Raw genomic sequence first — 18,233 nt, 5'->3', positions numbered from 1 at the left:
ATTTGGGCATGGGGTATATATATGCCTTTAATCCCAAACAATGAAGGTAAAGTTAGTTTGTAGAAGGAAGCACCCATGTTTGAAAGTCTAATTGAACGGCAGAAAAAGAAAATGACAAATCAAAGAAAATTTGACAGAATAAGATATACCCAACTCTCATGAATCGAGGAAAGGGAAGCTACTTAATAGGCAATGAAGAGAAAGAGAGCAGGCAGTTTTACCAGGACAGTAATAAAAGAGAGGTTGCAGAGAGAACAAGCTAGATTTGGGTGAAGGTTGAATGAGTCAGAGAAGGAGAAGGAGCCAGTAGATTAGAGCAGATTGCTGGAGTTAGTTTGAGGCCAAGCAGAACAATTCAGGGGCCGAGAGAAAAAAAGCCAGACTGAGTCAGTCAGCTGAGAGAGGAGTTTGAGCCAGAACAGCTGAGTTGAACCAGCCAGCCAGGGCTCCGTAAGAACAAGAAAGGGTGAGCTTACTCAGTAGTAAGTCTTGAGGCTGAAAAACGTCCCAGGCCTACAGTAGATGGTATGGAGGCTAGAAGCTTCCAGGACTAGGCCTAGGTTAGTAGACAGAGGCAGTAGAAGCTTCCAGGACTAGGCCTATGTTAGTAGGCAGAGGCAGTACACTGCCGAAAGAACAGTTAAAACAGGCAAATAAAAGTCCCTTCTACACACCTGAAGAGCAGAGACAAGAGGTTCAGGATTTTAAGGTCATCCTTGGCTACATACAAAAACAATGCCAACAATGTTTCCAAAAACAAAAGTAATTAAGGTGTTTATTAGTGTATTTTAAGACCCAATGATACTATATTTTTTGGAAGGCCTGAAGTTTACCTTATTATCAACAATTTTCATTTCCTCAAACTGAGACTTCATGGTTAAAAAAAGAGAAATGTATAATTTTAAATGTTAACAAAGTTCATATTCAAAAGAAAAAAAAAGAATATAAATTATTGAAATTTATAGCTGGCTAAATATCCTTAAGAAATAAATGTTTCAGCCAGACATGGTGGCTCATGCCTGTAATACAAGCACTCAGTGAAGTAGGCAGATCTCTGTGAGTTCGAGGCCAGCCTACAAAGTGAGTCCAGGACAGCCAAGGGTATACAGAGAAAGCCTGTCTTGAAAAACCAAAAATAAAATAATGTTTCACAACTAATAACTTGGACTGAAATTATAACCATGTTCATGTGGAATTATTATACAAGCTTGTTTATAAAAGAAAACTAAACATAATAGTTGCTGGTCAGATAAGCTGTCTTCAAAAAATTGTCCAAACACCTAGTTACTTAGATCAGCGATTTCTAGATTATTCACATGAAGAGCTCCTTCCTTCACAGACCTGCTCCTCATTAAAACTACGCTGGAAAAAATATTTTCAAATAACCACTTAATAAAATATCTGAAAATTGTTCAGAGTGTACATAAGAAAAGACATATTTGTTCAAATCATCTTAGTAAAACAACTATGTCCAGACTTCACTCATCGGGTTTGAAAGTAATAAATGTAAGTAATTCTGAAGTTTAATTGCTATTCATTCCAGCAGCAGGAAAGAATCACATGTTGTCCAGCCTGAGACACGAAGCATCCCTTTCTCTAGCACATCCTTACTATACATGCTGCACGCTCATCAGCCACTTACTAGTTGTCATTCTTATCAAAGTGCTACGTTGTTAGCGTGCTTCAAGAAACTCTGATGTAAAAAAAAAAAAAAAGAAAAAAAGAAAAAAGAAACTCTGATGTTACTTAACAATGACACCAAATGATAAGAGTAAAGACAATGAAGTAGCCTCAGCTGGCCTGAAACTCATCATGCAAACCACGCTGGGCTCTATCTCCTAAGTGCTAGGATTAAAGGTGTGTGCCACCATGCCAACTGAAGTGGTTTCTTTATGTACCATCTCATACCATCACAGCAAAGTTAAGTACCTGACAACTAAATGTACTTTTTAAGATTAACTGATTGATTATATGCAGTGTTCTGCCTGCCTGTGCACCTGCATGACAGAGGAAGGTACCAGATCTCATTATAGATGGTTGTGAGCCACCATGTGGGTGCTGAGAATTGAAGTTAGAAGAGCAGCAAGTGCTCTTAACATCTGAGCCATCATCTCTCTAGCCCCTGACAACAAAAACAAGGAAGGAAAAAAAAAAAAAAAAAGCACAAGGGATACCACATTTATACAGCTTCTACTCTACTATACTTCTATCACTGTTTTGCTTTATTAGTTAACATTATTAACCTCATACTAGACCTAATTTACAAATCAAACTTTATCATGTATATATAGGAAAAAACCCCACAGTGTATATATATATATATATGGTATTACAGTATCCATGGCTTCAGTTATCTGTGCTCAGTCTTAAAATGAATCTATGGCAAGTAAGGGAGGACGCTGTACAACAGCAGAAATCACATTCACTATAGAGACGAAACAGTGGATACATTTAGCAGAACTAAAGGATCCAGGAACTTAGAGATAAAGCAACAAATTATTCAATCAAAAGAACAGTTAGGTTTTTACTCTCAAAATTTACTGAGTCTTGCCAATTACTTAAGCTAATTAACATATTTTACAAAAATTTTAGACAGGCTCTTTCCACACAGCCCTGGCTGTCCTAGAACTCAGAGATTAACCTGCCTCTGCCTCCTGAGTGCTGGGAGTGCTGGGATTAAAGACATGTGCCACTATGCCCAACTAGCATGTATTTTGTTTAAAAATAAGTACAAATCATAATTTTTCATCTGTGATGTATGTTTACATGGGTTACATGTGTGTGCATACACATGTACCTGGTGTGGAGGCCAAAGGTTGCTGTCCAGTGTCTTCCTCAACTGCTTTCTGTCTAATTCCCTGAGGCAGGGTCTCTCACTGAACCTCAAGTTTGTAAATTCAGTTAGTTAGACAGCTTGAGCCAGGAATCCCTCTGTCTTTGTCTTTGGAGCACCAGAATTACCACAGGCAGCTCCACTCACCTGGCTTTCATGTGGGTACAGAGAATCCAAACCCTGGCCCTCACTCCTGAGCAGCAAACTCTTTCACAAAGAGCACTTGTCCAGCCCTATTTTAGTGACTCAGTGTCTTACTACACATTCCAGCTGGGCTTTGAGCTCACAACCCTCCTGCTTCTGACTATGAAGCACTGGGATTAAGGTTGAGGGGAACCTCACCCAGAAAATAAATTATTCAGTATCACTATAATTTCACTTTTAGGCAAATAATAATATTTGTACCTGCTTACTTGTATACATTGTGTGATGATCAAGTCGGATAATCAGCATTTTTCAAATAATTTCTGTGTTGAGAACCTTCTAATTCTTTTCTCTGGTTATTTTGAAATAGGAAATTAATTGTTAAAGGCTATGGTTAGGTTAACATGCTATAGGACAATGGAATATCTTACTGGCTTTAGCACTAATTTTCTATCTTCCTCCCCATCCTCTAAGGATCTCCAGTCTGTTTTCTCTGTGCGTTATCTTGAGAAAATGTGGTATTTGCCTATTTGTGCCCAAGTTATTTCACTGATCATAATGGCCTCTGGTTACTAAGTAAGACTTGTTTTGATGGATACTGAGAAGAAAGTTGAGATGACAGGACGACCACTATAACTACATAAAAATATATTTGTGTTGTTTTAAGGTGCCAAGCTTGTGACATTTTATATAAAGTAATAAACTATGCATATGCTAACAAATTACCTCTTGACAAGTTAAGAAAATTTCTTACCTATGTCCATTGGTCGTTCTGTATTTAAACTATCCGTGCTGCCCTGGTATCCACCTAAAGGTGTCTTTACTTGTTGGTCTGATAACTTCCCAGTACTGACAGATCTAAAAGGAAATAGTGATGTGACTAGGAAAGAACTCTTCAGAAATGGATGTAAAATGATTCAGGGTATAAATAAACTTCTCTAACCAAAATAAAAGAACTGGTTCAGTCAAGAAACTCAGAAAAAAATAAAAATAATGAAACTCAAAAGAGCTCTATGCACAGTTATAGGAAATACCTGTTTTTTAAAGAAATTTCAAATGAATATGGTTCCTATTATTAACAACATGGCATAAACCACCTACCAAATGAATGTCTCAAGAAAATACACTGATTTAGCGATTAATTTTCACGTTAAAGGCTAAAGAGGGAACAGTCTTTTACCTGCCAAACACTGCCTTGCTCTGCTGTTCAGATCGATGCCTCTCGCTTCCTTGTACTAAGAGGCAATGGGAACATTCCCGAGGGTCATTTCCATCTCTGGACTGACTTTCAGCAGGCCCATGACGAGTAACCAAGGCTAACAGGTTAGAAGACGCTTGTGTTTTGGGGATTTTGAAAGGAGCTGTAGTCTAAAGGAGCATATAATATAGACTAGTTAATATGATGTACAAGATGCTCAGAACTGACACGATAACACGGTACACGGACTTGGAACTTAGATGTGGACTCAAATACTGGCTTTTATTTATAATTTGTGTGAGGTTGGGCTGTTCCTTTAAGCTCTTTAAGACTCAACTTCCTTTTCTGAACAGTAACTGTTCACTAAAATTATAACTATTCTCAGGATGAATGCTTTCATAAAGTACCAGTTCATACACATAAAAGGGCTTAAGAAACACACCTTGGTAGGAGAGCCAATGATTGTTGGTAAAGGAGTTTTAAAGAACCAGTCAGAACTCCGTGGAGAGGACCCCACGTGCTTGGTGGGAGAGGTCCCAAGGCTGCCAGGCCGACTAGGCTGAGGCGAGAAACTGTACCCAGGCCCAGTGTGAGATGGACACACTGGGTCAGAGTGCTGCTTTCTGAGCTTCTGCTTGTTCTGATAGATATCGGTGAGGGTAGGTGCACTCTGCAGTCTAGCACCCAGTAGGAGTGACTGTGGTGCCTGGGTCTGTGGTACTGGAGAACCTAATAACAAAATAAAGGCAACATTAAAACCCACAGAGAAGTGCAGAGATAAAACACAGGAAATGAAGAAGGAGCACTTTGTGCACATGTGCGTGCCATGGCGTGCATGTGGAGGTCAGAGAGCAACCACAGGGGGTGTTTCTTGCCTTCCACCTCTCTGGAGACACACACAGAGGCAGGCAGACAGGCAAATAGGCAGGTAACACTTATACCTATGCCTAGGAGACTAGGCCTCTCTTTCCCACATAAATCATGCTGTTGCCAAGCAAAGGTCACCAAGACATTCTCTTAAGTTTCTTGCAAACCAAACTATTACTAATAACATTTTAAAACACACAAGTGTTCCTGGTGTTCAAAGTATTATCTTCTAAAACAGACACTGAAGCCAGGTTTGGTGGTGCATACTTGTAATCCTATAGTCAGGAGGCTAAAATAGGAAGGGTTTAAAACCACCCTGGGGCTACATAACAAGACCCTGCCTCAAACAAGCAAATAGCTCAATTTAATAGTAAAAATCTCCAAAACCTCCAACAATTACAACATAAAAAAATACAAACTGAAGGCCAAGCATGGTAGCACATGCCTTTAATCCCAGCACTCTGGAGATAAAGACAGAAGGATCTCCGTGAGTTCAAAGCCAGCCTGGTCTTCTACATAGTGAGAGTTCCAAGCCAGCCTGGACTAAATAGAGAAACCCTATTGTTTTGTTTTTTTTTTTAAACAACAACAAATGAACAAAAACAAGTGCAGCTTTTTTTCTGATTCATCTAGTTATTATTTATTTACTTATTTATTCATTCATTCATTTATATAGTGTTGTGTCCGCATGTACACCTGCAGGCCAGAAGAGGGCACCAGATCTCATTATAGATGGTTGTGAGACACCATGTAGTTGCTGGGAATTGAACTCAGGACCTTTGAATGAATAGCCAGTGTTCTTAACCTCTGAGCTATCTCTTTAACCCCTATAATTAAAGCTTTACTACCCATCATAACTGCTTGATTTCATTCCAAACCTGACATTTATTATTAAGAACCTCATTCTACTTTCTAGAGAAATAAACTTAAATAAATAGAAAAGTAAAAATTTGTGGTAAATGTCATGATCAGGAAAAGTTACTTAAATGTTACTTTAAAAAAAAAATTTAAAGCCGAGCATGGTGGGGTGGTACATGCCTGTAATCCCAGTATTCTGGGAGGCAAAGGCAAGCATATCTCTGTGAGTTCAAGGCCAGCCTGGTCTACAAAGCAAGTCCAGGACAGCCAGGGCTACACAAAGAAACCCTGTCTTGAAAAATCAAAATTCAAAAACAAAATAAATAAATAAACAAAAATAAATACAATAAGTTTTTTAATAACATGGGATTTCTCTAATTATTGAGCTCTTTACATGTCCATATGTCCATTCAGTAGAATTTGACTTATAAAAGTATGATTTACATGCACCTTTCTGTCAGGAATACACATTATCTAATACAACAATAAACCCACACGTACACATATTTTTTTAAAAGTTTCTCCTTTTTCTTTCTTTCTCTCTCTTTCTTTCCTTCTTTTCTTCCTTCCTTCTTTCTCTTTCTCTTTCCTTCCTTCCTCTTTCTTTCTCTCTCTCTCTTTCTCTTTCTTTCTTTCTGATGGTCTCTCATTTGCTACAGATCTGAGGATGACCTAGAACTTTTAATTCTCCAGAGTTCTGGAGTTGCAGGCATGGTTTTATGTGGTCCTGAGGACTAAATCCAAGGCTTTGAGCATGATCAGCAAGTACCTTACCAACTGAGTTACACATCCACTCCCTTGGTTTCTTAAGATTAATTATCATAAACATCTATGACTACAGGGAGACACTAGATATATGCTATTAAAAAGCATTAGATCAAAATTCTAAGAAAGTATAGAAGAGGGAATATTTCATATCAATTCTGTTGTTTTGATAAGACTGGAAAAATATAACTCAAATTCACTCATACTAAAATATATTTTCTTACCTGAAGAGTGTCTACTCCTGGCTTCATGGCCTTGAGGATGCCCACAGCAGCACTGACTAAACTGCTCAGGAATGGTACCAACTAGAAATGAACAAAGAATATTATCTAAAACTGAGTAAGGACAGAAACAGGCAACACACACACACAAGCTGCTCAGTCTGTAATGGTTTGCATAATTCTCATTAGCAAAGAGTTGATATACCCAATCAATGTTCTAGGTGCCAGAAAGGCTGAGATTTTAAAAGTATTATATAACAATAAAACAAATAAATGCCCCAAAAGTTAGGTATATAAAGCAGAAGTAGCAGAGTTTGGATAAATGTGGGGCTTGTGAGATTGCAGGATCTGGCTGACTCACAGACCAGCTGGAGTTCTTACGCATTACATCTGTGCTCTGAGGTCAGGCTCCTGAGGGCTGCGACCAACCACGGACAAAGCCAGGTCTGTTGACTAGGTCAAGAAATTCAGTCTGACAAACCAGTGCTTGCGGCTATTCTTGCAGTCTGGATAAAATATTTTAGCCTTTGCTAAAGTCTGAGACTCTTTCCTAATTTCCTTTCCTCTCAAGGCGTCAGATCTGTACCTTGTTCTAAAGCCTTCTATGTTTCCTCTTGACCCTCCCCTTGGCCTTTATAGGTGGTTCCCCAACCAACCTCCTACCTACACAATACTTTTCCATCCACGTCCCTATGAACACAAACTGGCACGAGCAAGGAAGTTTCAAGGTGTTTACGCAGACATAAGACATGTCTGCAAAAGCAGTGAGGTAACAGCTTTAATAAGGTTTGGATCTTGTCTTTGCAGATCCATGCTGCAGTGGCTCCTGCAGGACTGAAGAGAGGCCCAAGAGTTGGTTTGAAAAAAAAAAAAAAAAAAAAGATGGGTTGGAGGGATGGCTCAGAGGTTAAGAGCACTGGTTGCTCTTGCAGAGGTCCTGAGTTAGTTCAAGTCCCAGCAACCACATGGTGGCTCACAACCATCTATAATGAGATCTGGTGCCCTCTTCTGGCGTGCAGGTGTATGTGCAGACAGAACACATTATGTATATTCAATAAATAAATAAATCTTATAAAAATTCCGTTGTTCTATGTGGATGTCAGAACTAGGTGACCTCTATCACTCTCTCTTTTGAGACAGGGTCTCTCCCTGAACCTGGCACTCCCCAGCTGGCCATGGTATCTACTTGCTCTGTCATCGCCCAGTGCTGGGGTTCCAGATACATGCTGCTGTTACATGGGTGTTAAGAGATTCAAAATCAGCTCTTTATGCTTACATAGGAAGCACTTTACCCACTAAGCCAACTTCTCAGCCCCTAAACTTTTAAAAACACATTATCAGCAAGTTCCAACTAGATGCGGCCTTTCTGTACTGTCTCCTTACTGGCTCAGTACTTTTAGGAGATAATACAAACCTGGCTTCTTTTGACTTTCCTTATATATGCTCTGATTTCAGAATTGTGTTTCTTAGTTTCACTTAAAATGCAGTTTATTTTACTTTTGCTATGGTTTCCAGTGCTTTTTTTTGTTTTGTTTTGTTTTTAGAGACAGGGTTTCTTTGTGTAGCCTCAGTTGTACTGAACTCACTCTGTAGACCAGACTGGCCTAGAACTCAGAGATCTGCCTGCCACTGCGTCCCCCAGTCCTGGAATTACAAGTGTGTGCTACAGAACCTGGCTCGTTTTAGGCTTTCTTAAACAACCACCAGGTGGGAAGATCTGGAACAAAGCTACTAATATAGTCCTATTCTGAGCTAGAAAGTTTCTGGTGAATGTGATCCAAAGCTGTATATTTTAATTACTCTTCACTCACCTGAGTATTAAGTAGGTATTTTATGTATTTTAACCCAGGGCTAAAGGTAACATGAGGATGAGGACACTTTTGAGAGAAAAGATACATTATTATATTTCCAACAGTCATCATACAGATTGGAGGGGTTTTGTTGTTGTTGTTGCTGTTGTTTTTGTCCTTTTCTCTCACGTCTCTGTGTCTCTCTTGGTTACTCTTCCTCCTCATTCTTTGAGGCATGGTCTCTCAATCAAATCCAGAAGCCACCAGCTTGCTAGGGGGAAGCAGGAGGAAAATCTCCTTTGTCCAGTCTTACAAGGCTGCAATTACAGGTAGGTTACTACCAAACCCATCAAGCATTTCTGTGGGTTCTGGAATCTGAACTCCAGGCCTCATGCTCGCCTGACAAGCACTTGTTAAGCCATCACCCAGGTTCCAATGCAGAGATTTTTAAGGTGATATTGGGAGTAGGATACAGCACTAAGGATAGAGTATGTCCTATAATCAGCTTAAAAGAGCACCATTATCATGGTACAGTGTTCCCTGAGAATGTGCTCAATCTAATTACAGGGGAAAACGGGTAAAAAATGGCTGCCTTCAATTGTCCTCACCCAAAGGAGATGGTGAGTAAGGCCTGGAGGAACCTATAGAGAGTCTTCGCCCTCCTGTCTGCACTGTGTCTCCTGGTGCAGGGGAACAGGACCCAACACGGAGGAAGCCCATGGGGCTGGTGTTAGACCTTCGTACCACTGCAGATCTGAAAAGAAAAAGAGAATTAATTCCTATCTGACAGGTCCCAGGACACAACTTTCTGTTATTTTTTTCTGATAACTCCTGACAGTATTCCATGTAGTTTTAAAACACACAATACAAAATGGTTACAAGGAACAAAAACAAAAAATCTAAAATGAGCCAGGTGTGCTGGCACATGCCTTTAATTCCAGAATATCGGAGGCTGAGGCAGATGGAATGAATTAGAGGACAACCTGATCTACATAGTGAGTTCTAGGACTACACAATAAGATCTGGTCTCAGGAAAAAAAAAAAAAAAAAGAACACGAATAAGAAGGAGGAAGAGAATAGTGATAGTTTCCCTTCTTCTCTTTTTCTGCCCAACTCTCCACAGTTCTCCAATCTTACCACCATTCTCAGTTTTTGCTGTGTCCTTTCAGAGCTCACTAAAGCCCTGAGTGTGTAACGACATCACCATCAGCTTCCAACCTCTGAGTGAAACATGACATACTAATTATTGTCAGTCTGGACTCAGGTCTAGTCTCTTTTATCCTCTGAAAATCAACTTAGCCTCCAGGTGATTTTTATTAGCTTATATCTCTTGTTTGTATGTAAGCAAAGCTTTTAGATGAAAAAATAGATTATATTTAACCTAATATTACAAAAAGTAAATATATTTTCCAAGAAAGTAAATAAAAGGGAAGCACGGTACTTTACACTTCGGAAACTCTCTAATACCTTGCTTAATAGGAGACACTTGAATTTTCAGAATTACTTCTGCTGTCAAGTTGTTCTACAATATGCTATTTTGGGTGCAGTATGTAAAGATTATCTAAATTTACACAGGTGCATCCTAGAAAAGCAAAAATATCTTGGCAGCCTTTTCAGATAACTGTGATTACTCTTTTTTGACACTAAGCAAGTTGTTTCTAAAGAGTTAGACAAACTGTAAAATGATCCATGAATATTGCACTCTCATTAAAGTTCATTCTTCTGAAAAGTATCAGCACTTTGAATAAACCTTTAATTTGTGCAGCATTCTCCCCCCCCCCTTTGTTGTTGTTGTTTCTCTGTGTAGCGTTGGCTGCCCTGGAATTCACTCTGTAGACCAGGCTGGCCTCAAACCCATGGCCATCCCCCTGCCTCCGCCTCCCAAGTGCTGGGATTAAAGGCGTGGGCCACCACCATTGAGCTATTCTTAACACAGTTTGGACAAGACTGATTCGCTGAATTATGCAGATAATCCAAATGCTGACACATTACACAATATCAAAATGTCACCACTATGGGGCTGGAGAGATGGTTCAGTGGTTAGGAACAGTTTTTGCTCTTGCAGAGGACATGATAGCTCACAACCATCTGCAACTCCAGATCTAGGGGATCAGCACCTTCACTCTCTTCTGACCTCCAAGGGCATCTAGGCATATAAGTGGTGCACAAACATACATGCAGGCAAAACATTCACACACATAAAATAAATCTTAAAAAAAGTCACCAATCAAACAGAAATATGGGAGGAAAACTAACAATACCTGTTGGCATTACAGTGCTGAGTATGTTTTCCAGAGGTCTGGTTTTGTTTGAAACCTCATTATTGGTATTTATCCTCATTGTTTTCTTCCAAGTAGAAACACTTAGTTCATTTCTGACAAAATGGCTGTTCTACTCCCATACCACAGTTTGTCATTCTTTAAAATAAAGAGTGCTCAGTGAAAGGGGGGCTAGTGTGTCTGACAACCTAATCATGCAAGCTTTTCCTAAGGCAACTGTCTAATATACTATAAACATGCTTCGTTAGCATATTGGGTACCTAGCTCCCCCAGGTTGTGATGTTAAAAAAGTAGCTTTTGCTGCTTTGCTGAGGACATTTCCTTTGTATGTGGTGGTAAAGATCATAAATACTAACAGTGCACCTTGATTCTTGTTAAGACACAAGCAAGAGGCGGATATGGTAGCACACACCTGAAATCCCAGCACTCAGAGCCAGGTGGATCTCTGTGAGTTCAAGGCCAGCCTGGTCTACAAAGCAAGTCCAGGGCAGCCAAGGCTACACAGAGAAACCCTGTCTTGAAAAACAAAACCAAACAAAAAGACACAAGCAGTTTTATTTATTTTTGCTTTCTTCACCACCAATGCATACATTAACACAATGAGAAAAGCAAGACATAACCTAGTCTGTAGAGGAATTTTAATTCAGAATATGTCTGTTCTGGCAAGAGATCACATCCAAACAACTTCTAGGTCTGTGTGATCCATCTGGAATACAAAAGCCTTTAATCCAGAAGAAGCAAGCAGATCTTCGTTCAAGGCCAGCCTGGTATAGAGGAAGTAATCAGGTTAAGAAATAAGCTTTGGTCCAAGTGTGGTGGTGCACACCTTTAATCCCAAACAATGAAGGTAAAGTTTGTAGAAGGAAGCACCCATGTTTGAAAGTGATATCTAACTGAGTGGCAGAAAAAAGAAAGTGACAAGTCAGAAAAAAAATTGACAGAATAGGATATGCCCAACTCCCGTGAGAAGAGAGAGGAAAGAGAAGCTACTTAAGGGAGCAACACAGAGAATGAGGAGAAAGGCACCAGAAGATTAGAAAACATGGCTGGAGTTAGTTTGATGCCAAGCAGAGCAATTCCAAGGCCGAGAGAAAAAAAAAGCCAGATTGAGTTAAGTTAGCTGGGAGAAGAGTTTGAGCCAGAAGAGCTGAGTTGAACCAGCCACCTATGAGCTCAGAAAGAACAAGTAAGGGTGAGCTTATTAAGCAGTGAGTCTCAGGGGCTGAACACATTCTAAGGGTAGGTTGGATTGTACCTCGGCTAGAAGCTCCCAGGACTAGACTTCAATGAGCAGACAGGCAGTAATCCTCCAAGGTGCATAAAAGTTCCTTTTACACTGTCTTAATAGGAAAGAAGTTTTGACCTGTGGACTCTATGAAGGGATCCATAACTCACAATTTTCATTTTATATTATACCTTTGAAACTTCTCTGTTTAAGACTTAGCTTCCTTGCTCATTTGGAATAGAAGTTGCATAGCTTTCTTTTTTGTTTGTTTGTTTTTCCAGACAGTGTTTCTCTGTAGCCTTTGCTGTCCTGGAACTCTCTCTGTAGAGTTCACAGAGATCTGCCTGCCTCTGCCTCCTGGCACTAAAGGCATTTGCCGCCACTGCCTAGCTTACATAGCTTTCTATTGTCATAGATGGACTATAATAAATTAGTATGAAAACACTGGTGGACACTTGGCTTATTTATCACCTTTTTGATATCACAACATTTAAGCTATGTCTTATGCAAAGATTGTGTATGAAGGATATGGATCTGACTAAGTATAGATACATTAAGAACAAGTTGCCAGAAATGAAGTGCTATTTCCTCTTTCCATGCTACCTGAATTCTCTGAGATTTAGGCCTCTATGGGATGCAGTGATTCCCACTCTACCAGAATCCTGATCACATGCAATCTTCTGCTCTGAGGAAGTAGGTTTCCATCATCTTTGCTTTCTAGAAACTTAGTGAACTGTGTCACCACTCAACATCTTTTTATTTGCATTCCTGGAGTTGATCTTTACTATCACCTTGGGGAGTTTCAGATATAGAACAAGTACACAACACATAAAAGAATCTGAAGTTAGACACGGTGATGCATGCCTGTAATCCCAGCACTCAGTGGAGCAGAAGCAGGCAGATCTCTTGTGAGTTCCGGGCCAGGCTGGTCTACAAAGAGAGTACAGGACAGCCCAGGCTACACAAAGAAACCCTATCTTGAAAAAAGAAAACAAAAATCTGCTGAAACTGAAATTCTTCTTTCCTTCCTATTTTCACTGCTATGTATTTTAGAATTACCTTAGACTGACAATCTTCCTGCTTTGGTTTAGCAAGTGATTAGATTATAGTCATGAGCCACTATACCAGAAATATTATTTATCAAACAAGTTCTTCTCTCCCCATCCCCACTCCTGGTTTCATTTGAGATAGGGTCATACTATATGGCCCTGGCTGTCCTGGAGCCTGCTATGTAGGCTGTCCTTAAACCCAAGGGATCCCATTTGCCTCTTTTTGTGGGGAATGAAAGGTGTGTGCCACCACAACTGGCTGATTTTGTTGTTGTTCTGTGTTTTAGACAAGAGCTCAGGTAGTTTAGGATGGCCTTCAATAATCTATGTAGTTGAGGATAACTTTGAATTTCTGATCTTCTTGCTTCCATCTCTCAAGGGCTAGGATTACAGGAATGTGCCATGCTGCCTAGTTTACACAGTGTTTGGTCCTGGTAGGCAAGTATTAATAACTGAGCTACATCTGTAATTATATTTTTAGGCAAATACATGTGTGATGTAAAACACAATCTTTGACTGTCAGTAACAACAACAAGAAAAACCTATTAGACAAATAAAAAGAATGAAGAGACTGGCTTACCTTGGAGAACCATGTGGATTTGTGCCAGAGCTAGCAGTGGATATAAGATTCTGCTCTATGCGCTGATAATTCCTTACTTGAGTAGGAACTGGAATTGGTGCTGTTTCACTGTGAGGCGACACAGTAGCTTGACACTGCCTGCCACCATATTAAGAAAGAAACAACAGTCAGACTAATTTTCTTTCAGTTGACCTGTTACTGATACTTAGAAAAAAATCGAGAAAGCCAAGTGATCACTTTTAAATGTAAGAAATAATCCTGTTTAAAAAAAAAAAAAAGAAAGAAAAAAACAGAACACATAGAGCTGAGCATGCATGCACGCACACACACACACACGCATTTAACCCAAATTTGCATCTGTCAAGAACTTTTCTGGCAGTTATAACATGCTGAGGACTAAAAACTGTATCAAAGCTGGGTGTGGTGTACACCTTTAACCCCAGCACCAGGGAGACAGAGGCAAACGGATCTCTGAGGCCCAGGCCAACAACAGAAAAAGAGAAACCTATCTTGAAAAACCATGAAAAAGGAGGGGGTGAGGAGAAGGAAGAAGAGAAAGAAATCTAAAAGAGCTCCGCTACAACAAGAGGAAAAGTTCACCATTTGGGAAAACGGTTTCATCTACTCACATTCTGCTATTCAGTACTATACAAGGAAAAAAGGTTTATGCCAAGTACAGAGCAGGATATTCAAAAGCAAAGATGACTGGAATATTAACATTCCAGTAAGCATTCCCAACTTAAAGATAATTATGGAACTCACAAAGCACACAGCTGGTAGGAGGCCCACATTTAACTATAAGTACTTGGTTTCTTTAACACCTTTTTCCTCTCTTTCCATAAATTCAGAAATAGTAAGCCCTAAAGCACTTTCATTTTTATTGCATTTAGGACTGTACTGAGTTTTAAGATGACTTTACTGATTTTTCTGCCCTTCTATAATTCTAAAAGCCACATGAATCTCACCTCCCAATTACAGTAGAAGGTGACTTCATCATTCAAATGGTTATCGTCTGAAGTCACTTCAGAACTTCTTTTTTTTTTTTCAATGCAGTTTATTCAGGAACCTTGAACAATCATCTGACCCTGGGGAAAGCCAGCCCACAGCTTAAATAGCCTCTGGGTAGCCAACCCAGGCGTGCCACGTGTGCAATGCAGATAGGTCCACATACATGGAAGCAAGCCAGATCCTCAGCCTTAGCCAAATGTGGAGTTGTTCGTGACAGAGAGCACTCACCATCGGGAAGGTGGAAGGCGGAAACCAGCTCCATCTTTAGGGCGCGGCATTACGCAGCTCTCTACAGTTCCCCCTTTTTGTTTTACACGCATCAGGCAAGAGTAGAGGTCTGATCTCTGATATTAGAAATAAATTGGGACTTTGTACTGATGTTCATTTAGGTGTCATCCACCCAAATAGCATCAGACCCGTCCAATACCTTTTTCTCAGAGGCGGGACCTGGGGCATCAACCCGCATGCAATCAGACATGCTCTTCTCTGGGTCCAAAGCGGCTGACCCTGAGTGCAGTGCTTAGCCTCGCATCCTGAGCATAACATTTTAGCTTTTTATGGTAGCCAACCATGCTTGGGGAGACTGTCCTGCTTCAATGGCTGTAAAGGCCTGAATGATCATGGCTGCATTACGCTGTTGTGAGACTCTAATCTTGCATATACACCACAGGCAAACCAAGGAGAACTTCTTAAACCATGTATATTTAAATAAAAACCCACGGATAGCAGAAATATTAGTTACTTTTTCAGTATTAATTCACTTATTATTTCTTACTAATAGAACTCAAAATTGACAACAGCAGTACACTCAGCTAAACAGTATCGTATCTCAGACTTCTTTGTATGTCCATACATCTTTGTTAGCTGATGAGACACAAGTAAAAGTCTTTCTTTCATTTTCCTTATTTCTGCCTAGAATATGGAAATGCTTGCTCCTAATCCTTCCTAAGCAGTCTACCAACTAGAAACCAAACACTCAAACATAAAAGCCTATAGGGGCCATTCTCATTTAAACCAACACAAACCCCTTTTTCATAATCAGGAGCAGGTCAAACTAGGAATTAAAATTACAGGCCTTTACTTGCTGGTCAAAAGAATGGGCTTAGAGAGACATGACATCTACACTGCCAAAAAGTTCATAAAATTACTATCTAGCTGGAAGATTTCTGGTAAAGAAAGGCATACAATTATCCTTTCCCTTAAGAATTAATCCTGGATAGAGAGATAGCTCAGATGTTAAGAGCACTGGCTGCTCTTCCAGAGGTCCTTAGTTCAACTCCCAGCAAATGCAGGCAGAACACTGTATATGTAATAAGTAAATAAATAAAATCTTTGAGAAATAAAGAAAGAGAATTAATCCTGACCTGGCGTTTTTAATCTCAGCTCTCCAAAGGCAGGGGCAGTAGGATCTCTTGTGAGTTTGGGGAGAGCCTGATCTACCTAGTGAGTTCCAGGACCGGTAGGGCTATGTAGAAAGATCCTGTAGATAGACAGACAGACAGACAGAGGGATAGATATATAGAGATAAGGTTTAACCCAAGTGGACTTATCATTCACCTGGACAGGAACATGATACTTTAGAAAGTTTCCTGTTATCCCAAATTATTTTGTTTTTCAAGACAGGGTTTTTCTATGTAGCCCTAGCTGTTCTGGACTCACTTTGTAGACCAGGCTGGTCTTAAATTCACAGAGATCTGCCTGCCTGTGTCTCTGAGTGTCGGGATTAAAGGTGTGTACCACCTTAGCCGGCTCAAACTTTTTTTTTTTTTTAAGGGTAAGTATCTTACTGTATAGTCCTGGCTGGCTACCAAAGTGGTAGAAAGTAAGAACTCACTCTTGCAAATTGTCCTCTGACCTCCATATGTGTGTGTGTGTGTGTGTGTGTGTGTGTGTGTGTGACAGAGATAAATAAATGTTAAAAATAATATAAAGTATATTTTTACAAATCAAAGGAAAGATGGTGCTGCCCTCAGTAATCATGAGCAGACTTCATTAACCAAAAATAATCCTACAGCTCAACAGGTGAATTAATCTCTGAAGCCAACTATCTGCTGCTAACTATTGTAGTCTAGAAACTCTGAAGTTGCAGCAAAACTTTGACTCCTAAATTTCATCCAGCACAGTGATGGAGGTGGGGAAAGTATGAAGGCCTGTACAGATCTCAGCGCTATGGTTCCTTCCCACACTCCAAACATAGGAAGGAATGGCACCCACTCAGGGCATTAGTCACACCAAAAAGTATGATCTGGGGAATTTGGGGGCCCGGCAGTGAGAGAACATATCTAGAAGACAGAATGCATAGCTTAATGTAGCCAGCCAAGGCCTCTGATACATAAAGGTAAGTTACTAAAGTGAAGATGGCTCTGTAGGCACAGACACTTGTGTAGCACAGGCTCAACAGCAGCATAATCCATAAAGAGTCCACAAGAGCTCAACTGAGCTCCCCACCCCCACGACCGGCAGTCCCCCAAGGTCTGAGGGTCCAGAAAGGAACTGCTTTAATGCGTCATCTCTTTTTCTTTGCCTTTTGTGCACTGCCCCCACCCACCTTTTACTACACTTTTAATAGTTTAACATTATTGTAAACCAGGTGTGGTGCTAATCCCAGCATTTGGGGAGGTAGAGGCAGTCTGATCTCTGTGAGTTCAAGGCCAGCCTGGTCTACAAAGTGAGTCCAACAGAGCCAAGGCTACACAGAGAAACCCTGTCTGGAAACAAACAAACAAACAAAAAAGATTAATGTATTAAGAAAGCATTTTATAATTGGGCAGTGGTAGCACACCCTTTAATCGAAGCACTTGGGAGACAGGCAGGTAGATCTCTGAGTTTGAGGACCATCATGTTCTACAAAGTGAGTTCTAAGACAGCTAAGGCTACACAGAGAAACCTTATATAGAAAAACCAAAAACAGAAAGGAAGGAAGCTAGTTTTTTATATTTTCTGCATACATTCAAATTTTGCTCACATACTTTTTATTATTGAACAATGCACATACATACACAAATAAGTAAATAACTTTAAAAATTGTTATTATTATTATTTTTTGTTTGTTTTTATATAACTCTGGCTGTCCTGGAACTCAATCTGTAGACCAGGCGGGCCTCAAACTCATAAGAGATCTGTCTGCCTCTGATTCCCAAGTGCTGGGATTAAAGGCATACACCACTATTCCCAGCCAAAAAGTTTTAAAGAGGGGATTTACTGCCTATAAACTCTTTCTATGCTAAAGGAAAAATGTTTAAGTTGCAACTTAAGGACAGGAGAGCCTTTGGAGATCAGCAAGTAAGACTGGCTTATAAACTGAAAAGACACTAGACAGTAACATAAAGCCACAGAAAACAAATAAAGCTAGGCCTGGTGTGTCAGCACACACCTTTAACCCCAGCACTGGGGAGACAGAGGTGGGAGAATCACGT

The 18,233-nt window shown here is 40.0% G+C and overlaps 1 protein-coding gene across 1 annotated transcript in view; it reads right to left on the bottom strand.

Annotated features, from left to right (window-relative positions):
• Window positions 1-18,233, bottom strand: part of Ulk2 (unc-51 like autophagy activating kinase 2) — a 77,905-nt gene that overhangs the window by 14,788 nt on the left and 44,884 nt on the right. The window contains exons 15-20 of the mRNA XM_021639160.2: window positions 13,810-13,947; window positions 9,285-9,430; window positions 6,890-6,970; window positions 4,618-4,904; window positions 4,158-4,345; window positions 3,732-3,835 (exon numbers count right to left, since the gene is read on the bottom strand). Coding sequence (XP_021494835.1) covers window positions 3,732-3,835; window positions 4,158-4,345; window positions 4,618-4,904; window positions 6,890-6,970; window positions 9,285-9,430; window positions 13,810-13,947 — 944 coding nt within the window. The remainder of the gene's footprint in view (window positions 1-3,731; window positions 3,836-4,157; window positions 4,346-4,617; window positions 4,905-6,889; window positions 6,971-9,284; window positions 9,431-13,809; window positions 13,948-18,233) is intronic.

This window comes from Meriones unguiculatus, chromosome 11 (genome assembly GCF_030254825.1).
Source record: "Meriones unguiculatus strain TT.TT164.6M chromosome 11, Bangor_MerUng_6.1, whole genome shotgun sequence".
Lineage (NCBI taxonomy): Eukaryota > Metazoa > Chordata > Mammalia > Rodentia > Muridae > Meriones > Meriones unguiculatus.
This window is presented reverse-complemented; position numbering and strand designations above follow the sequence as displayed.